The following is a 20,573-nucleotide window of genomic DNA, read 5'->3' as shown; positions in this document are numbered from 1 at the left end:
GAGAATCAAACTCAGCAGAACTGGCAACAGTAGAGGGCCCATGTCTTACCTGGAAATATTTGGATGAGTCAATATTCAGAAATAAGAATTTCTGAATGTATAACATGCTGGCTATTTAAAGCTTTCCCTCATGCCCTAAGGTAAAATTGAGTTCTAAAACATAAAAACAGTGTATTGATCTTTAGTCTTGAGAAATTGAAATTTGATCAGTATTTTGATCATCTAAATAAATTATGCTGACACTTTCTTCCTAAGTCACCACATTCAGTATTGTAGGGTCATTTAAAGCATCAAAAAATTGACCCTATTTTAGTAATTTATATCGCCTCTATCTTGTTGCTTGGGTAGGCACATCACTTTATACCTCTGTGCCACTTAATTTTTTTCTTTAAAAAATTCTTGGGTTCAACTCCTCATAACAATTATATATTAGTATATTACTTTCTAGTTTGGGTCCACATTGCAATTTTTCCCCACTTAACATAGCTGTACAGTCCTTTTTATCTTTAGTATCTGTACACTATTCTTCTGGGCTAATATATTTGAAATAATTTTGTTATTGTTAGGTAGTAGTTAAAAGAATTAGAGTTTTGGGGAATGGTTGATTACAGATTGAATTTTACCACTTAATTAACTTTATAACTGAGCAGATTGTTGAGCCTCAGTGCTATCATCTGTAAAATGGAATGATAACATCTGCCTCACCATAAAGGTTGTTACTATTTCTGTCCAAATGGACAGTGTCAATGTACATGCTTACCAGCAAAGTATATCAATTCATATCCTCTGTGTCAAAGTACATCAGCGTAATTTCTGGATTTCTGTATCTGTTCAGTGAAGGCATTGCTGTAGGTATCAGGGAACTTTTTTGTCTTGCAAAAGGTGGAGACCGTTTGATGAATTTGTGCATTAAATAAGTCAATAAAATATTAACAGCATTCATTGAATGTTAAAAGGTGATTTTGCAAACCTCCAATTTTGAAAAATCTGTATTTCCCTGTAGTGTTTTTCTTCGTAAATTATATCAAATGCAAATGCACAGCTTGAAATTTTAAGAAAAATGTTGGTAAAGGAGAATAAAAGTCATCCCAAAAGAAACTTCTCTGGTGGGGTGGCACATGCCTATAGTTCCAGCTGCTGGGGAAGCTGAGATGGGAGGATCACTTGAACTCAGGAGTTTAAAAAAAGAAAGAAAGAAATGTGATGGAAACTTTATAATGCTAACAAATAAGATATAAGTAAGGGTGGTCATTTATAAAAAAGCTTTGAAACATGGTCCTGTCTCCTTTTTATATACGAAACACTCAGGTTGCCACTTACTAAGCTCTCAGATATTTGTTGAATTAATGAAAAATGAGCCAAAAATGCATTTCTGTTTCCTTGCCCCTGCCACTCATTCCTTAACCAGTTGGAATTTGGAATCACTTTCAAAAACTGATGTCACTTGCATTCACCTAATTGCCAAACTAAATAAACAAGATTTGTTTTGCATCCTGATTAACCTCTTGTAGCGTTTGGCTATGCCAGATGTCTCTAATTTCTGGGATTCTACTTTGTCCTGGTGCTCATTTTTGCAGGTTTTTTCTCTGCTACATTGAAATTTTTGGTATATATGTTGTTCTTCTGTTTTGTGGTTTTTTGTTTGTTTGTTTTTTGTTTTTGTTTTTGTTTTTGGAGACGGAGTCTTGGTCTGTATCCCAGGCTGGAGTGTAGTGGCACCATCTCGGCTCACTGCAGCCTTCGCCTCCTGAGTTCAAGATATTCTCATGCCTCAGCCTCCCAAGTAGCTGGGACTACAGGCACATGCCACCACACCCAGTTAATTTTTGTATTTTTAGTAGAGACAGGGTTTCACCATGTTGGCCAGGCCGGTCTCGAACTCCTGACATCAGGTGATCTGCCCGCCTTGGCCTCCCAAAGTGCTGGGATTACAGGTGTGAGCCACCGCACCAGCCTGGTGTATGTGTTCTTGGTGCCCTTCTTACTCCAGGCTCCTTCTAATCCATCCTCATAGTTCCATAACCTTTCCATTTCTAGCCTGGATCTCTTACACATTCAAGATCCATATTTCTTTCTCTGCCTAGATATTTAGTAGGCATCCCAAATTAAATTCAGTATGTTTCATTGTTATCCCTGAATCCAGACAATATACAGGCAGGCACAGATGCCTTCCTGGATTTTTTTTCCCCCTATATTCGTTTTCATAGTTAATGGTCTCTGCACAAATTTAGTCTGTATGCAGCATTGTATCAGGTATGGGTATGTTGTTAGGGAGTGTGAACTTTAGAATCAACAAATATTAGTTCAGATCATGGCCTAGGTATCATCTAAAACAGATATGACCCTTTTTTTTTTTAAGTATTATCTCAAAACAGGTGTAACAGATCTGCCTTAGTTAACATGATTAAGTAAAAAATACAACATATCACTTAAACTCATTGCTGCCTGGTAAGCACTCAAATGTTGGTTACCTCTTCTCTTCCCAAATAATATTTTTATGGAATGTAATAATACTCTGCAGCTGTCTCATATTATGGTACCTGACTGTTCTCTTGCTGGTCTTTTGTCTGAATGATGGTTATACTGTTATGTGGTATAGTCTTTACTTTTAATTTTTTAAATACATTATGATAATTTAAATAGAGACTATAGAGTGTTTCCTTAAAAGCTACACTAGTCTGTCTTGTATGTTCATTTGGCTGTTAATTTAGTGAGTTGCTTACTGCTGAAATGATAAAGAAGTGCTTTTTGGGGGCATTAGATGAATATTAGCTCTGGCTTAGGTTTCCTTAAAATTTACTCTAAGCTTTTAATGACCAGAGAAGTAGTTCTTACTGTTGCTCATTTCTTTCTTTCTTTTTTTTTTTTTTTGACAGTTTCAGTACCAGTAAGTATTTATTTGTTGTATTTTCCCAGGGGAAGGAGAAGGGAAGGGAAAAGAGTCAGTTCGTATGTTACAAAATCATTAGAAAATGGGAAAGGAAGTACCTGGCTCAGCAAAATCAACCATCAAAATAGATGCTCCCCCCCACCCCCGCAGTGATGGGGATACCAGTGCCCAGTGGGCCTCAGTCTCTACATTTCAGGAAATGAGGAGAAGGGATCAGGAAAAGGACAGGTGAAGGCTTTCTTACCTAGCTTCCGCATAAATTAGAGATTTCACACAAAGCTTTGATTTTTAGCAGTAAACAGGGCGTCACATGTGTTCATCTCCTATGAAATAATCTTGTGGCTACTTTGACATAAGTTTCTTGTACCTGCATGAAAGTTCCAGACTGCCTTGGATATACATTTAGATTCCCTTCCTTGGCCTCCTGGCCATCCTGACCCTCTTGACTTTCTATGTGGAAAGGCCCCTTATTGCTTCTACTTTATTATTAAAGATTTAATCTATCCAAAATATAGCAGTGTCTTAAGTGTTTGGCATGAATCACATCAAGAAGTGGTCTTGACTCAGGAGGTTGAGAACAAGGAAGGGAGGGTTTCTAGTTTCTTCAGGATTTTTGCATAAATCATTGAAGAGTTGTGGAGACAACCCAAGAATTAAATGTGTGTGGGCGTGTTCATTAAGACCCATGGGTTTTTGTTTTTGTTTTTGTTTTTGCATCCCCTTTCACTGTGTTAAGGTATAGAAAATAGAACAATAATAGGCAACTGTCTTAATAGATTTTGTAACAGAATATACCTTTTATAAAGGTATGCTACATATTTATAAATCATGCAGTGTTGATATTTTTAGAATTTGTGTTTAAGTTGAAATATGTTAAATTTTTTCTTACTGGTTTGTATAATTTTAAGGATTTATTATTTCTTTTTCTTTTCTTTTTTTTTTTTTTTTTTTAAAGACAGAGTCTCGCTCTGTCGCCCAGCCTGGCGTGCAGTGGCGCGATCTTGGCTTACTGCAACCTCTGTCCGCCTCCTGGGTTCAAGCGATTCTCCTGCCTCAGCCTCCCAAGTAGCTGGGACTACAGGTGCCCGCCACCATTTTGTGTTTATAGTAGAGATGAGGTTTCGCCACGTTGGCCAGGCTGGTCTCGAACTCCTGACCTCAGGTGAACCGCCCACCTAGGCCTCCCAAAGTGCTGGGATTACAGGCATGAGCCACCGCGCCTGGCCTTACTATTTCTTTTCTAATTGCCTTTCAGTTAGTGAGCATTTTATTCTCAAAGATAATTTTTTTATTACATTGGTAAATGAAGTAATACAATGAAGAATTGCAGCCGTATTTAGAGAATCCTTTTATTAAAATGAATTCCTGTGTTAATAGCTTAGTGTTTTCTCTGTTTTCTGTATCTTATGGAAAAATTATATTATTTTCTGCTTAAGTAGTTATCTGGTTTTTTATTGATTATATTTGGCATTCCATGCCTTTTCTAAAATTGTTACTGATGTCTGTAGTTTTGAAAAGATGTGAAAATTGTCTAAATTTTTAGGATACACTGCTAGGTGGGGCTGTTTACTCTGAGAAAACACTCGTATTTTAGGCTAGCCTCTTAGCTAGTGGTCTAGTAAAGGTTCATACCCTAGGGCTCCATATTTGGAATATTGACATAAATTGAAAGAATGGAAATGTGATTCATATGAGTTTCATAATGTTGGGATCTCTGAAACTTACTTCACAATATCTTTTGGAAGTCCCAGGTAAGTGTATGCTTATGGTTAAACCAAACAAAAACAATAATTTAAGAAGCTAGATAAGTTTCTTAATGTCAGGATTTTATCTTTATAACCCTCTATGGACTCTCCTTATGTTTTGGTTGGATTTAACCCTTTGGGGGAAGTATGTGGTTAAGTCTCATGGAAGCACCTGATGGCTGTAGATTTACTGTTGTGAGATTTGTTAAATTTGGTTTTCACCTTTTGTTTGTGTTTTTTTTGGAAACAAAGTCTTGCTCTGTTGCCCAGGCTGGAGTGCAGTGATGCAGTCTTGGCTCACTGCAACCTCCACCTCCTGGGTTCAAGCAGTTCTCATGCCTCAGCCTCCTGAGTAGCTGGGATTACAGGTGTGCGCCACCACAGCTGGCTAATATTTGTATATTTAGTAGAGACATTATAGGATATAAAAAGTAACCCCCCCATCTATGGAATGTTAAGCTGACACCCAAGACAGTCAAAGCCTCCCATAATACAACATCCCACACTCTGTTCTGGTTGTACCAAAAAATAAAGTAAACAACCAGTGAATGATTTTACCTCTTAAAAAAAAAAAAAAAGCATTTATACATAAAAAATGGGATGAACTGGGATTCCCTCCTTAAAAATGTTTCTAGACCTACTAAAATCTTGCATTTACAAAATAGTTGATAAAAATACTCCTCTGGATTGAAGAGAGGGGAGACAGAGACCACTGATAAGACATGGTATGTACTGAGTAGACTTGGCTTCTTTCTCTGGCTTCATCAGAGGCTGGACTCTCATTGGTTTTAGTTTCTCCGTTTTCTGCAGGTAAATCTTTAGTTTCTTGGTTAGTCACTTGAGTCTGTTTTCTCTTTGCTCCCCCTCCCTTTCCCTTTTGTTTGCACATCTTTGTCTAAGGATTTATACTTCTGCTGCCTTTTTTCAGCCTCATTTCTGCTTTTGCAGGAGCAGGTTTAGCTGACAGCCATGCCGATTGCCTCTTGGGCTTTTCCTTCATTTCACCACCCCTTCGCCACCCCTTTGGCAAAGCTGACCTTCTTCTTGGGTATCATGGCAGTGGGGAGGGTGTGTGCTGGGTGCCTGGCCACCAAAGCTCTTCCTGCTGCCCTAGCTGCTAAGACCCCCCTCACCACCCCCGCCCCGTTTGTATTTTCCAAGTGGTGATGCAGATATGTAGGAAAGGTGGTTATTTACTAGCCAAATAGTTAAACTTTACTTTTTGTTTGTTTGTTTTTTGTCTTTTAAGCTCTTTTCGCTTATGGATATGAAACCTCCCATCTCTAGAGCCAAGATGATTCTCATCACTAAAGCTGCTATTAAAGCTATTAAGGTAATGATAAAATAAAGCAATTTGAGAAATATTTTTGAAATTTTGAAAATATTTATTACTTTTAAACATGAGAAGTCAACTTGTGAATTAGTTCAGGCCTAAATCAAAGAGCCCTAACCAGCCTTTGCTGAAGGTACATGTTAAGCATACATTTGCATTGTAACATATTGTTTCAAAGCAGTGTGGTTTTTTGGTGGGGGTAGGGGGATAGAGTCTCACTGTGCCACCCAGGCTGGAATGCAGTGGTGCGATTTCAGCTCACTGCAACCTCACCCTCCCGGGTTCAAGTGATTCTCATGCCTGAGCCACCTGAGTAGCTGAGATTACAGGTGTGCGCCACCACGCCCAGCCTCAAAGCAGTTTTTTAAATTTTCATTTATTCCTTATCATAAACCAACTATTTAGTTTCATTTTTAAAGAGAAAAAATTCAAGCTCCATGAAGTTAAATGTCTTACCCAAAATCACACTTTAAAATGTGACTTATTTTAGAAACTACATTGTTTAGCTCTAATCCATTGGTTTTGTCCCATAAGGTTGCCAAATATTCTGCTTCATGAAGGTTTATTGATGTAAAATTTAAGAAAAGGGATCTTCTGTTTGGGGAATTTTTGTAGTTTTCTGTTTTTAGTTTATTTTTCTCTGAGTTTTTAAATATTTTTTAAAATTTTTTATTATGTATTTCTCATGGTTCATTCAGTATTGATAATATTTAGATTGTATAGATTTCAGAGATTTAAGAATTTTCTAATTATAGGAAATGTAGAAATAAGTAAACTGAACAGTAATTTTCTCTTAATTCTTTTCAGCTTTATAAGCATGTAGTTCAAATAGTAGAAAAGTTCATCAAAAAGGTAACTATCTCTCATTATAACCTCATTTTAGTTACAATATGATTTGTAATTTACTTTGTAAATTTTAATCTCAATGCTTGTTTCTAAACCACTTCATAAAAATTTAGTCACTAGAGGTTCTTTTTAATCACTAGAAGTTTATAAAAACAAATTTTTAGCAGTACCATTAATTGGTACTTAACTTACTGTGAACTTAGCACTAAACTCACAGCAGTTTCTTATATGTTGTGAAACCTGAAGTGCTTACTCTACCCCCTTTCCCTGACTGCCGTTGACATTTAGGTGTTTAAGTCACCTTTGAGTATTTCAAATGAAATTACTTTGTCAAATTTTCCCAATTTTTCCCTTTTCCCATCAGAATAAAATTTTCAGTTCAGTTGTTTGTTGTTTTATAACTGTGTGATTGGCACACATCTGTCTCAGTAGAAAATAGAAAACAGAGACTGAGACATCTTTGTCTTAACCCCTGACCTGGAGCTGTGACATGTAGTACCTACTAATCAGTGTTTATAAAAATGTCTCTAATCCATGGCCCTTGTATACTGGCTTAGGTATAAAAGTTAAAGTTCCAACAGGCAAAAAAGATGGTTAGTAGATGCTTTGCATAGTAGTACATCAAAGTACAAATAAATAAAATGGAAAAAATTACCTATAGGCACTGTCACCAAATTAACTGCAATATTTATTAATACATTTGGATTTATTTTTTATGTACATATACATTTATAAAAGTAAAAATGGACATAATACTGGTTGTTAGCCTGCTTTTCCCACTGAGTTTATCATAAACATTTGCAAAATACTCCTCTGCGGTTGTTGCAGTGATGCACACAGCCATTTTCTGAGTTGTTAGACCTAATTTTTTTTTTTTTTTTTTGCATAAATTCCTAGATGTAGAATTGGTGGATTAAATAAGACTTTGCTTTTATTGCTAAATTGTCTTCCATAAAGGGTTATACCTGTTTCCACTACCACCAGAAATATATATAGGTGTCTTGTTTCTCTGCTTTTCTCTGCTGTTGTCAGTTCGGTTAGCCAAAAACTACTTCTCGTTTTTAATTTTTATTTGGTACTGTAATAGAATTAAAATTGACATGTTAAAAAATGTTTTGTTAATTTTGAAAGATAAAAATTACCTTTTTGAGCAGGGTGAATTGTAGAGACTATCATAATAAGTGAATTTATATGGAACTGGCTTAAGGATTGGTAAAGTAATGTTGATTTTGGGACATTGGGTGTAGGGAAGTAGAGCAATCAAAGAAGAGTAAAATCTTGGGGGTCAGTAGTATCAAGAGAATGGTAGTTCCATTATAGACATGGGAAATTTGACAAGTTAGCCATTTAGAGAGCTGAAACATTCAAGTAGTTTTTAAACAAAAGCAATCATTGGATGGATATATAAAAGTTTCATAAATGTGAAAATAATGGGTGTCAGATTGTGACTTTGCCTTTTCTGTACTGATCTTACATCTTTATCCTTGCAGTGTAAACCAGAATACAAGGTTCCGGGATTATATGTAATTGACTCAATTGTGCGACAGTCTCGTCATCAGTTTGGAACTGATAAAGATGTTTTTGGGCCAAGATTCTCTAAAAACATAACTGCCACATTCCAATATTTATATCTTTGTCCATCTGAAGATAAGGTATAATTAATTTTTAAACTAAAACTTGTATTCTTTAAAAAATATTATTTTAAATGTATGTTAGATATTTGTAGCCTACCATATTACTAGATAAGATTGTCATGTAGCGATGTCTGTGAGCTTGAAACAAAACAGTTTTTTTCTTCAGTGGTCATTTCGCATTTATTTTCTTATGAGTTCTTCAGGATTATCAGTCATACTGTTGAAATATGACAGGAACAAAATTTATAGAATCAAAGAGTTTAATAGTGGTTGCCGGGGACTAGGGGTAAGGGAAACATTAGGAGCTGCTAATCAATAGGTATGACATTTCAGTTAAGCAAGATGAATAGGTTGTAGAGATCTGCTGAACAACCTTGTACCTATAGTTAACAATTCTGTATTGTACACTTAAAAATTGGCTAAGTGAGTAGATCTCATGTTAAGTGTTCTTACCACAGTAAAGTAAAATTTTTAAAAAATAATATGAAAGGCGCATCATCTTTAAAGAAGATATCGTTGGAAAGATGTGCTTGTATAGTTGAGTAAGGAAGAAATTGTGCAGTAGGAAAAGACAGCGATCATCTGATTGCTGGTTATTCCAGAAAGAAAGAGCCAATAATAGATGTTCTTCCCCAACATATAGAGATACTAAAGCTTAAGTGGTATTCATTAGCAATCAGACTACAGTATTTAATTCCTTATATATACAGTTGGCTTTACAACATACTATATAAAAGTAGAAAAACATTACAGATATAGTAGCTGACTATAAGTAGATAGGAGGAATTATACTAGTAAACATACTCAGAATAATGAAGAATGGAGACATTTACAGTAAACAGCATATAAATTTCAGTGTCATAGATGCTGTTTTTATATTCTTGGAGGAATGCTCTTGTGGGAAAAATACACCCAAAACCAAGATGATTCCTTGAATAAAGATAAAAGTTGTGCCCATGAATAACATATATTCTCTGGATCTTCATATTTGCTTGGCCACATAATTTAAATTTTGATTACAGGCCAGTTGCTTAAATATTTTAGCTGTTATAATTACTCTGAAGAAATTCTCCTTCATTTACTTCAAGGTAGCTTTTTTTTTTTTGGGGGGGGGTCAGTGATAGTTTATTTGTAACCATAAGTAAAATAAAATGAAAATGTCAAATAATAAATTTCTTTTTATTGTCTGGGTCTATAGTCCGTCTCTGTTCCTTCCTCTAGATGATACCACTGAAGAAAGACTAATTAGTTTAACCAGGTTGTAATTCTGATTTTTTTTTCCTTGTTTATGAAACACACATAGTATGGAAATATTAGCCTAGGGAGTTTTCCTCTCTTCTTTTTGTAAGAGTATAATCGGTTATTTATGCAAATATTTATTGTATATTTGTGTTCCTCATGCGTAACAGAGTAAAATTGTTCGTGTGCTGAACCTTTGGCAAAAAAATGGAGTGTTCAAAATTGAAATTATTCAACCTCTTTTGGACATGGCAGCAGGAACCAGTAATGCAGCCCCAGTAGCAGAAAATGTTACCAATAATGAAGGTATGGTCAAATGTATCTGTGAGCTCACACAATGGCATAATTTTTTGCACATGAAACAGTTAGAGTTTATCTGTATTGAAGGAATTTTTCTATAAGAAGGAAACTTGAGTTTACATCTTGGAAGGTATGATTTTCTTTCCATAATTCCTGTTTATAATAAAGGTCTGCTCTTCTGGTAGTTGTTACAGTATAAACTCTAGTGCCACAATCTATGTATTTTATACTTTGTTAAATTGGATAAAATGTTATTTTAGCAAAGAAGCTTAATTAGGAAAACTTGTAGGTTAACTTTTTTTTTTAGGCCTTAATGCCCTTTTCTTTTTTAGGCTCACCTCCACCTCCAGTAAAAGTTTCTTCTGAACCTCCCACACAAGCCACTCCAAACTCCGTCCCAGCTGTACCACAGTTGCCCAGCTCTGATGCTTTTGCTGCTGTGGCTCAGCTGTTTCAGACAACTCAAGGCCAACAGGTAAACTGTCTACTCAAAAGTGAAATTGTTTGCAGGACTAGGTACTGTTGTCACTTCTTGTTTTCTATTCTTCATTAATAAGCACATTCAAAGGAGAAAATACGTCTGCTTTTCAACTAGAAAAGCCTTCACAAGAGAAGTAATGTAAGAGGAATAGGGAAAATGTAGAAGTGATAAACAAGGGAACAACACACTTAGAAATGACAGTACCTCTTTGAAGAGGACTTTAGAACTACTAAGTGGCTCATGTTGCTCACAATTCTAGCATTTCTGATGGATTTCAAAATTATTTTTAATGAGAGAATTTTTCCATTTTTCTAGAAAACTTATGCTTACTTTGTTCACAATTTAGTGTATTTTCTCTTTTTTTGACCATCATATCATTGACATTGTCAGCATACATTTTTAACCTTAAGCAATGCACATTGTATCTCTGTATATTCATTCACAACAAATTTAACCATTCATAAAAGGATTTTTTCCCCAATTTGTTCTGTGCCTGTGCTACTTTGAGTCACCTTTAAGACATTTTTTATTAAATTAACTTTTGATAGTATGATTATACTTTGTTCTGTGATTTATTGGTTTTCCCATTCTTTAAGCTTCAGCAGATCCTTCAGACTTTTCAGCAGCCTCCAAAACCACAGTCTCCTGCCCTTGACAATGCTGTGATGGCTCAGGTTCAGGCTATCACAGCTCAGTTAAAGACAACTCCTACACAACCATCTGAACAAAAAGCTGCTTTCCCCCCACCTGAACAGAAAACTGCATTTGACAAGGTATATTTCTCTCACATAACCCACCTCACCATTTATATCACTCAACTTGAATTATGGAAATTATCACTTCTGTATCCCTTCTGTGGATTGTTCATTATGTCGTTTTGTAATTTGAGAGATTTTCTCCCTCAACATGAAAACATCGATTATTTTCCCTGGTTTTAAATGTGATATGTGCTCACTGCAAAAATTTCCAGGCTTTGAAGCTGAATTTACTAGTGTAAAATGAAAAAAGTGAAGAAAAAAAAAAAAGAAAAAGTTAGGGAGTAAAGGAAACAGAAAATTCTTCATTAACCCCAATACTTGGGGATTACTGTGTAACATTTTGCCTTACATCTTTTCAGAATTAATTTCCTACAGATATATGCTTTTCTTTAATTGAGTATAATACATACCCACTTGTTTTGGTGTTAATACTCTTGTATCTTTTTTGTTGTTAAGGTTAATAGTGGATTTAGATCTACATTTTTACTGAATGCATGTAATACATAGTATTCCACTACATGGGCACATTACAGTTCAGCCATTCCACTACTAATAGACATTCAAATTGCTTTCAGTTTTTTGCTGTTAAAAAAACCTGACAGCCAAGTGTGGTGGCTCACGCCTATAGTCCCAACACTTTGGGAGGTCGAGAAGGGAGGATCTCATGAGCCCAGGAGTTTGAGACCAGCCTGGGCAACATAGTGAGACTCTGTCTGTGTTTATTTATTTTTAATATATATGTGTGTGTATTAATAATATATAAAATTATATATTGTGTGTGTGTGTGTGTTTTAACCTTAGTTACCATATATATAATATGAGGGTTTGGGAACCAGCTGGGCATGGTGGTGTGCACCTGTAGCCCTAGCTACCCAGGATGCTGAGGTGGGTGGGTTGCTTGGCCCCAGGAATTCAAAGCTGGAGTAAGCCATGATTGTGCCACTAGCCTGGGCAACAGAATGAGATCCTGTCTCTAAAAAACAAGCAACAACAAAAAAGAGGATTTGAGTTAGGTCAGTGTCTCAGCTGCTCTGTCGGGCTTATAGGTTTCTTAGGCATGTTTAAGAAGCTGCCGCTAAGGATATGGGTATGCTGAACAGCTTAGAGCTTCTCATTGAAATTTAACCCTAACAGCTCCACTCTTGTCTGTTTTATTTGGTTTATGGCTTTATAAAACTTCATTTGACTTTTCGGTTTTCACTGCAAAAAAACTCAAAAGTTTGAAAATCAGAACTGATGACTTTGGTTTCATCATCTTTAAAATATCTGATTCTTTCCAACATCCTAACTGTAAAAACAGAAGGACTTTATTGCCAATAGTCTAAATTAAAAATCCACCTAGTAAATACCAGTTTTCATTATATCTTAGTGATTTATGAGTGATGACTGATTAAACAAAAGTTGGGTACATTTTTTTGAGTAAAAAGGAAATATATACTTGCAGAAAAAAAAAACAAATAATACAGAAAGTTATAAAATAAGGAAAGAATTCCACACTGCAGTTTGAACAGATTTGTTTGTGTATATTCTTGCACTCTTGTTTGCATGCACATACGAACATAAACTCACATATTTGGTTTTCCTAGTTTTTTGTTTTATGTTGTGATTAGGAAAACTCCTCATTTGTATTAGAAAAGAATTCTATATTCTAGTAAGGTTTTTTTTATGATTGTCTGTTCAGTCCCTCTGGAATCTGTTTTAGAATATGGTTGAAGATAGTTAAACCTTTATGTTTTTGAAAATAGCCAGTTCTCCCTCACTACTTTTTTATACACTAAATTCCTGTATGTTTCTGTGTCTTATCTCTGGACACTGTTCTATCCTACTAATATGTTTGTTTATTTCTGCATCATAATAATTCTTGTAACAGACTGTCTTTCATTTCCTGGTATCCCGTCTCTCCCCCTCCCACTTCACTCTTTTTCAAACTCCCCCTCATACTTTTTCAAACTTTGTTCATTTATCGTGAAGTGTATTAGTCAAGAGTTCCAGGGAAACAGAACCAGCAATTGAATCTACATCTGCATCTGTCTATCTAGATTCTTGAATGAAAGATAGATTTATCTTAAGAAACTGGCTCACGCAGTTGTAGGGACTAGCAAATTTGAAATTTGCAGGGCAGGTCAGCAGGCTGGAAATTCAGGAGTTAACATTGTAGGCCTGAGTCTGAATTTGCAGGATAGCAGACTAAAAACTCAGGCCAGGGTTTCTCTGTTGCACTGCTGAGGGTAATTCCTTCTATCTCAGTTCTTATTCTTAATGCCTTCAACTGATTGATTGAGGCCCACTCATTATTGAGAGTAATCTGCTTTACTCAGAGTCTACTGATTTATTGTTACTTTCATCTAAAAAACACCTTCTCATCTAAAAAAACACCTTCACAGCAACACCTAGATTAGTGTTTGACTGTACAGCTGGGCACTACATAACCTAGGCAGGTTGACACAAAATTAACAGTCACAGCATACTTTTCCAGATGAACTGGAAAACTCTGTACATTTCTATGTCAGTGTATAGAATTCCTTTGAATTTATAGGTAAATTTAGGAAAAGCCATGATAGTGAGCATGTTTCTCTTATTACTGTGAATTCTAATTCCTCTAGTATTTAACCTTAAGTGGATTGGCCCATAAGTTTAGAAAAAGGAATTCTGTGCTTTTCCTTTGACTAAAAAGGTCTGTTTCAGGCTTCTCACCGGAAATAATTTGTCTGTTTCAGCTGCTTTATAGATCTTCAGTTTCCTAAAAAGCAACTAAAATTTCTTTTTGGGTAGACCCCATTTTAATTTTTTAATTGCTTTAAGTATTTTAAAGCAGTATTCTTCAAACTTTAAAGAACATATTAATATGTAATAAACTGTGAAGATCATAGGTTTTGTTTTTTGTAGGCGACTTTGACCAGATTTTAATTTTGGCTCCAATTACTTACAGACTGTCCTGTTGTTGAATTAATGTTTAGTGTTCAGTAGTGTAAAATAAAGATGGTAGTAAAAATATTTTATTGTTGCCATGAGGGTTAAATAAAAATATGTAAAACAGCAAGGTACCTGGGCTATGATGGTTCCTGTTCAGAAAATACTAACTTGCTCATTTGTAAGAACTTTACTCACTTGGCCTAGAACTACAAAGAAACATAAGTTAGCTCTATCCCAAAACACTCTTTACACTTAGTTTAGTCCTATATACTGTGTTGTCTAAGGATGGAACTTTCATTTGATTTAGAAATCTGTTGTTCAATAAAGCAAAACCAGAATCTCTAGGCAGAACTATTATAGAATGACAAGGTTCAGGAATTTAAGGTTGAAGTCTATGAGCAGAATGAGCACAGCTTGAAAGGAAAGATTGCTTATTGAAAGCCAGAGACTGAGGGCTTTGAAGTCAAAAGGACTAGTGTCCGCATCCTGATTCTACCATTCACTGACTGTGCAATCTTAATCATGTTTCTTAATCACCTGAGCCTTTGTTTCCTTGTCTGTAAAAAAGAAGAAACTATCTACATTGCAGTGTTCTTGTGATGAAGTCTGTATGGTCTGATACACATTAGGTATTTAAGCATTATCTTTTTTCTGAATAAATCTTACTTAAAATTGTTCTTCTAGATATGTGATCTCATTAAGTCTCCTGAATTTTTTTTACATGAAAGTTTCTGGTAAGCTGTGAAGTCATGAGAAAGAAGCAAGTGAACCTCTTAGGAACTGCTAGTGACTTTTTTGTGTCCTTGCCATTTTTTTCTTTTTTTATATTAGTATATTCTTGAGGAAGCAGTATATGGACACTTTTCTATATGCATTATGGTGATTGGATAAGACAGTCTTTTTGTACATTTTATGCTGACTGAAAATGTATACCCATTTTCATGTGCACAAAGTTCCAAACATTTTTAGTCTAGGGAAATGAGTATTTTAGAAAAACATGTATGCTGCTAAATTACTTGTGAAATACACCAATAGAAAATAGAAAGCACTGTACTTACAATTGAGGAAGGAAAACAGAATGAAAACACTGTGTGTTTTCCAAACTGGCATCTGTGTAAAAATTGTTTATATCTACAAACCAAGGTCCTGAGGGGCATAAGGGAAAATAAGATTGTGCTTGACAATGTGGGTTTCTAGATGGTGGTAAACATCCCTTGTTTTTATAAAGTTTTTTGTGCAGTGAATCAGTCTAAATTTTAAAATGAAATATTGACATAATTATTCCAGAAGTTGCTTGATAGATTTGACTATGATGATGAGCCAGAAGCTGTGGAAGAATCAAAGAAAGAGGATACCACTGCCGTCACCACGACAGCACCTGCTGCCGCTGTACCCCCTGCACCCACCGCCACCGTGCCTGCTGCTGCTGCACCCGCTGCTGCCTCTCCTCCTCCTCCACAGGCACCATTGTTAGTTTTTTTTTATTCCTCAGCAGATAGAAAATTGGTAATAGTTGTAAGGCATAACCTAAGTAACATTTAGCAATGACAACAATGTTCTATGAAGTTGTTTTGTAAAATTTGTGGTATTTTCTCTTGAATGAGGAAGGGATCCTCTAAGATTTAAAACCAAAAAATGGCTTTTATGTTGGGAATAATACTGAGTTTATAAATTAAATTTAATATATAGGTAAATATATGGTTCAGTAAAATGTTAATGACTCATGAAACAACACTCTGTTTCTGTAATTTAAGTGTGGCTGAGAAGCTTGTGCTTTTGAATGGGTAAAAGATTATCCACTTTTTTTAGTGGTTTTCCTGGAGATGGCATGCAGCAGCCAGCATACACACAGCATCAAAATATGGATCAGTTCCAGCCACGAATGATGGGAATACAACAGGATCCAATGCACCATCAGGTACAAGCATTTTTCTTGCAGTTGAAAGAAAGATCTATTAATTATAGAGCATATGGTTTGCATTCCACAGAACACTCTGCAGCTATGTAATTGGCTAAGTCGTACTATATCTCTGATAAAAGCTGTTGAACACGTAACTATTTTGAGTTGCTTTTTTCTGTAATTAAAACAAGGATGCCAAAACCACATGCTCATATTTTAATAATAGGCATTTTTTTAGTTAAAATAATGTAGAGATTACAGTTCTATTTGAAGAAACCGACCTGTTTAGTTATACAGCTTTTTCCCTTGGAAGGGCCTTTCTTCTGTATTTTGTGTGGTTAGATACTTTAGAGGGCTCTGAGCTCTGAACATTCAGGAATATAGTTTGAAATCCGCAATAAAAGGAGCATACATAGCACACTGGAGAGTTGCAGGAAGTTAGTAGAGATAAATTTGTTCCAGTAAATTCTCTCATTGAGTGTTTCTTAAACTTGATTCTGTATCTAAATTATGGGGATGGGATGGGAAGCATTTTTGTTATTTCAAGTGTTTAACAATTACTGAAAGTTCATAAATAATTTAGAAAGAATACTTAAAGCATTATATTTATAGTTTTATTTGTGTTTAAACTGACATGCAGAAATATGTTAGATTGTAGTTTACTTTCATTATTATTATGATACTTTATTTGAAACTCTTAAAAGTTGGGTATGTTAGTTGAAATTCCCCCTTGGTTATTTTTTTTTAAAGTAAACCTAGAAGTCATTGCTTCTAGAAAGCCAGTTTTCCCCCCAAAAGGCTTAATTGTCTTTAAAGCTGAAAAGAGACCATTTGCAATGGAGTACTTCTGACTTGAAGTTCAGTTTATCACATTGCTTCCTTATGTAAATGAAGGTATTTCTTTAAATATTTAAAACTAAACCTGTATGTTCATAATTTTAAAAAGAGTTACAGGATTTTTAACCTATATACTTGGTATGTAACAATTCTTGCATGGAAATTGTACATATGGAAATTGTTAAACAATGTTGAATGTCGTTGTAACTTTTCCTTGATCAAACTTTATTGAGGATATTTTAGTTTTATATAATAACTAAAGGTTTTCCAAATTATTTTGATAGCTATTACTCATACACTTTCTTTAAAAATGAAAGGTTCCACTTCCTCCTAATGGACAAATGCCAGGATTTGGACTTCTTCCTACACCTCCATTTCCTCCCATGGCTCAGCCTGTGATTCCTCCAACTCCACCAGTGCAGCAGCCTTTCCAAGCTTCTTTTCAGGCACAAAATGAACCACTTACACAGAAGCCACATCAGCAGGTAAAATTATATTCTCAGATAGTTGTATCTTTTTTTGTTGCCTTGACTTATATGCAGATTTCTCCTTATTTGCTTGCTGTCTTCATTTTTGAATATGAAGAAAGACCTGGGTACATATTAAACCCTCTCAGTGCTCCAGGTTTTTCATCTGGAAAGTGGACATACTAATACTGCCAACTTCCATAGGATTCTGTGAGGTTTGATATAGAGTGTTGAAGGCTTAACTAGTGCCTACTTCACTGCATTAGATAATGGTTTATTAAAATGGTATGTAATTTAAGCAAAGTAACTTTACCAGAAGTAGAGAAATATTTCTTTTAATCTTTTAAACAATATAAAAGTGGTTTTTTGGTTTTTTTTTTCCCCCAGTGATGGCCAATTGTTACTAGTAATTTGGTCCCAGGCAACCAAAAGAGAATTGCTTCAGGGCAGGAGATTTTTAATATAGCTTTTGTTAGATTTTGTCCTCTTGCTTTTATACTTTTTAAATATCTCATTTTATCATGGTTTTTGTTTTTTAAGGAAATGGAAGTAGAACAACCTTGTATTCAAGAGGTTAAGCGACATATGTCTGATAACAGAAAGTCAAGATCTAGGTCAGCATCCAGGTAATTTATAGAAAATGTTTTTTCCAACCCTGTATGTCTTAGGGGACATAGAAATTAAAATTAGATTGGGTTATTTTCAGATATTCAGAATGTTAGTAAAATAACAGTCGGTATGTTTGTATTTGTATATGTGTGTAGAAGGGGGCAGGTGAAGTATTGATTTAAAAAAAAAAACTACATCGTTCATCTTACTTTTTTTCCCTATATTTGAGTTGCTCAGATGTAACGGAATTTTGAAGATATAATTCTATACATAGGTAATCAGTATGTGATATTAGAAGAACTATATTTTCAAAGTTCCATTACAGCTTTATCAGCCAGCAAAAGTGGAAAGATCACAGTAATGCTGTAATCAGAGAATGTTTTTAATTGCTGCAGAAAAGACTTTACTAAGAAGATAGGTAACAGTAGTAGCAGTGTATCTCAACTATGAAAATTAGCTACTTAAATTACAAGGATGTAATTTTATATAGTACCAGACGGACTGAAGATGACAGATACTTATATAAGCTGTCAACATTGTGTATTTTATTTAAATAATGTGCATGATTTCTAATTTGGGACATACTAAATTTGTAAAATGAATTCTCAGGTATTGCATTCTTACATACCCAAACATTAAATTACCTAGTTTTTGTTCTGTTTTGTTTTGTTTTAATTAGTATGTGCTTGTATTTTCTGGTTTTTGTCTATATGCTATGCATTCTCCCTTCTCTTGAAAACATTAGGTCACCAAAAAGGAGGCGATCTAGATCTGGTTCTAGATCTCGAAGGTCTCGGCATCGACGTTCTCGATCTCGGTCCAGGGATAGACGCCGACATTCTCCCCGATCTCGATCCCAAGAAAGACGGGATCGAGAAAAAGAGAGAGAACGTCGACAAAAAGGCCTCCCTCAAGTGAAACCGGAAACTGCAAGTGGTAACTCAACCTTTATATTCAAACCTCATGTACTATTTTTTCATGTCTTGGGTTTAAAGTGTTTTATAACTGTTAGCAAAACTATAAAAGAAATGTTACCACTGTGTTGATTTTTATTTGAAATATCGCTTTCTTGCGCCTTGTTTATTCATTGATGTATACCCTTAGATTTGCTTTCGTACCTTAAACCAGCTATAAAGCAGCAGTAAGGAGTGAACCAAAAATTTACAGAATGTATTCACTTGCGTTATTTTCTGAATCTCATCAGATGTCTTCAGAATACATTTAGTAAGGTGTGCTAGACATATATTTGATATAAATCAGTAACTATTAAGATGACTAAGATTTTAATTTATAATATGACTAGGGCATATGTAAGATTTCTGATTCCATAAGGCTTATCACCTAGGACACAACATAAAAGAAAAACCGTCAACACTTAAGAGTGGAGAAAGGACAGTTACATGCAAGTGAACAAAGCACTGAGCTGGTTGGTAATCAAGAGACTTGAGCTCCAGTCCTAGTTCTGCTGTTCATTGGCAGGGTGAGGTGGGCAAGTTATTGCTTCCCTGGCTTCAGTTTTTATAGATGTAATCTTTAGATCCATCTACAAAAAAACCAGTTTTTTCCAACTTTTATGTATACCTTTCACTATCCCAGTTCTCTTTCTGGAAGTACTAATGCAGTTTTCTAGAATTTTTAAAATGTATGTGAGATTTACTATTTAAACTTGTGGTGTTGTAATATAGTTCATGAATATTTTGTGTAATTTTTTAATGTAAGCTACAGTGCTGCTCATTATCAAATGTGAATCTCTTTATGATTGTAATTTTATTTTAAGTTTGCAGTACTACCCTCTGGGTGGGGCAGCTGGACAAAAGAACTACTCAGCAGGATGTTGCCAGTCTCTTGGAAGAGTTTGGTCCAATTGAATCAATTAATGTGAGTGTTTATTCAGTTTTTTAAGTACGATGGACAGGTGTGATTAATGTCATTTTATGAAATGGAGGACCTGAGACCAAAGTTACAATTTGCCCAGGTTTATAGATGTGACTAGAATTTAGGTGTTCAGAGTCCACGTTTAGAATTATCTGTATTTAACATTTCTTAGAATTCTTTGTATTTAACATTTCTTGGATAACCAAGTTTAATTTCAAACATTTCTAGGTAAGTCTTTATATAACAAAGCTTGGAGAACTCAGTTGAGACCAAACTTGAATTGCCAACTTAGAAATGAATTTAACCTTACATTATATAACATGGGGTGAGGGATGGGATTGTTGGAACTGCTTACTTGGTGTTGTATCTTGTTGCTTTTCAATTTTGTTATCTTTTATAATATTAAAATGTTTTGGAGCAGATGATTCCTCCCAGGGGTTGTGCCTATATTGTTATGGTTCATAGGCAAGATGCCTATCGTGCCCTGCAGAAACTGAGCCGAGGAAACTATAAAGTGAACCAGAAATCCATAAAGGTACAGTCTTATATGTTATAATTAATTTTTTTTTAAATAGGCAGAAGGGGAATAATATGTGGCATATAAAAACTAATTTGGGTCTTCGAAATGACTTTCAACACTGAGGCATTTCATGTGCATCTTTTTTTTTTTTTTTTTTTAAAGACTGTTTCCTAAAAGAACTCCAGTGTTTCAACATAAAATTGTAAATGTTACGTGCATGGTAGAA

At 35.0% G+C, this 20,573-nt stretch overlaps 1 protein-coding gene across 2 annotated transcripts in view; it reads left to right on the top strand.

Annotated features, from left to right (window-relative positions):
* The window catches only part of SCAF4 (SR-related CTD associated factor 4), a 61,642-nt gene that overhangs the window by 19,865 nt on the left and 21,204 nt on the right, over window positions 1-20,573 (top strand). For both annotated transcript variants that reach the window (XM_031005267.3, XM_031005269.3), the window contains exons 2-14: window positions 5,885-5,968; window positions 6,776-6,820; window positions 8,305-8,466; window positions 9,858-9,993; window positions 10,320-10,462; window positions 11,065-11,241; window positions 15,427-15,608; window positions 15,949-16,057; window positions 17,194-17,361; window positions 17,884-17,969; window positions 18,698-18,888; window positions 19,730-19,830; window positions 20,249-20,362. In XM_031005267.3, coding sequence (XP_030861127.2) covers window positions 5,885-5,968; window positions 6,776-6,820; window positions 8,305-8,466; window positions 9,858-9,993; window positions 10,320-10,462; window positions 11,065-11,241; window positions 15,427-15,608; window positions 15,949-16,057; window positions 17,194-17,361; window positions 17,884-17,969; window positions 18,698-18,888; window positions 19,730-19,830; window positions 20,249-20,362 — 1,698 coding nt within the window. The remainder of the gene's footprint in view (window positions 1-5,884; window positions 5,969-6,775; window positions 6,821-8,304; window positions 8,467-9,857; window positions 9,994-10,319; window positions 10,463-11,064; window positions 11,242-15,426; window positions 15,609-15,948; window positions 16,058-17,193; window positions 17,362-17,883; window positions 17,970-18,697; window positions 18,889-19,729; window positions 19,831-20,248; window positions 20,363-20,573) is intronic.

Source organism: Gorilla gorilla, chromosome 22 (assembly GCF_029281585.2).
Source record: "Gorilla gorilla gorilla isolate KB3781 chromosome 22, NHGRI_mGorGor1-v2.1_pri, whole genome shotgun sequence".
Classification (NCBI taxonomy): domain Eukaryota; kingdom Metazoa; phylum Chordata; class Mammalia; order Primates; family Hominidae; genus Gorilla; species Gorilla gorilla.
The sequence above is the reverse complement of the archived record's forward strand: the minus strand, read 5'-3'. Positions and strand labels throughout refer to the sequence as shown.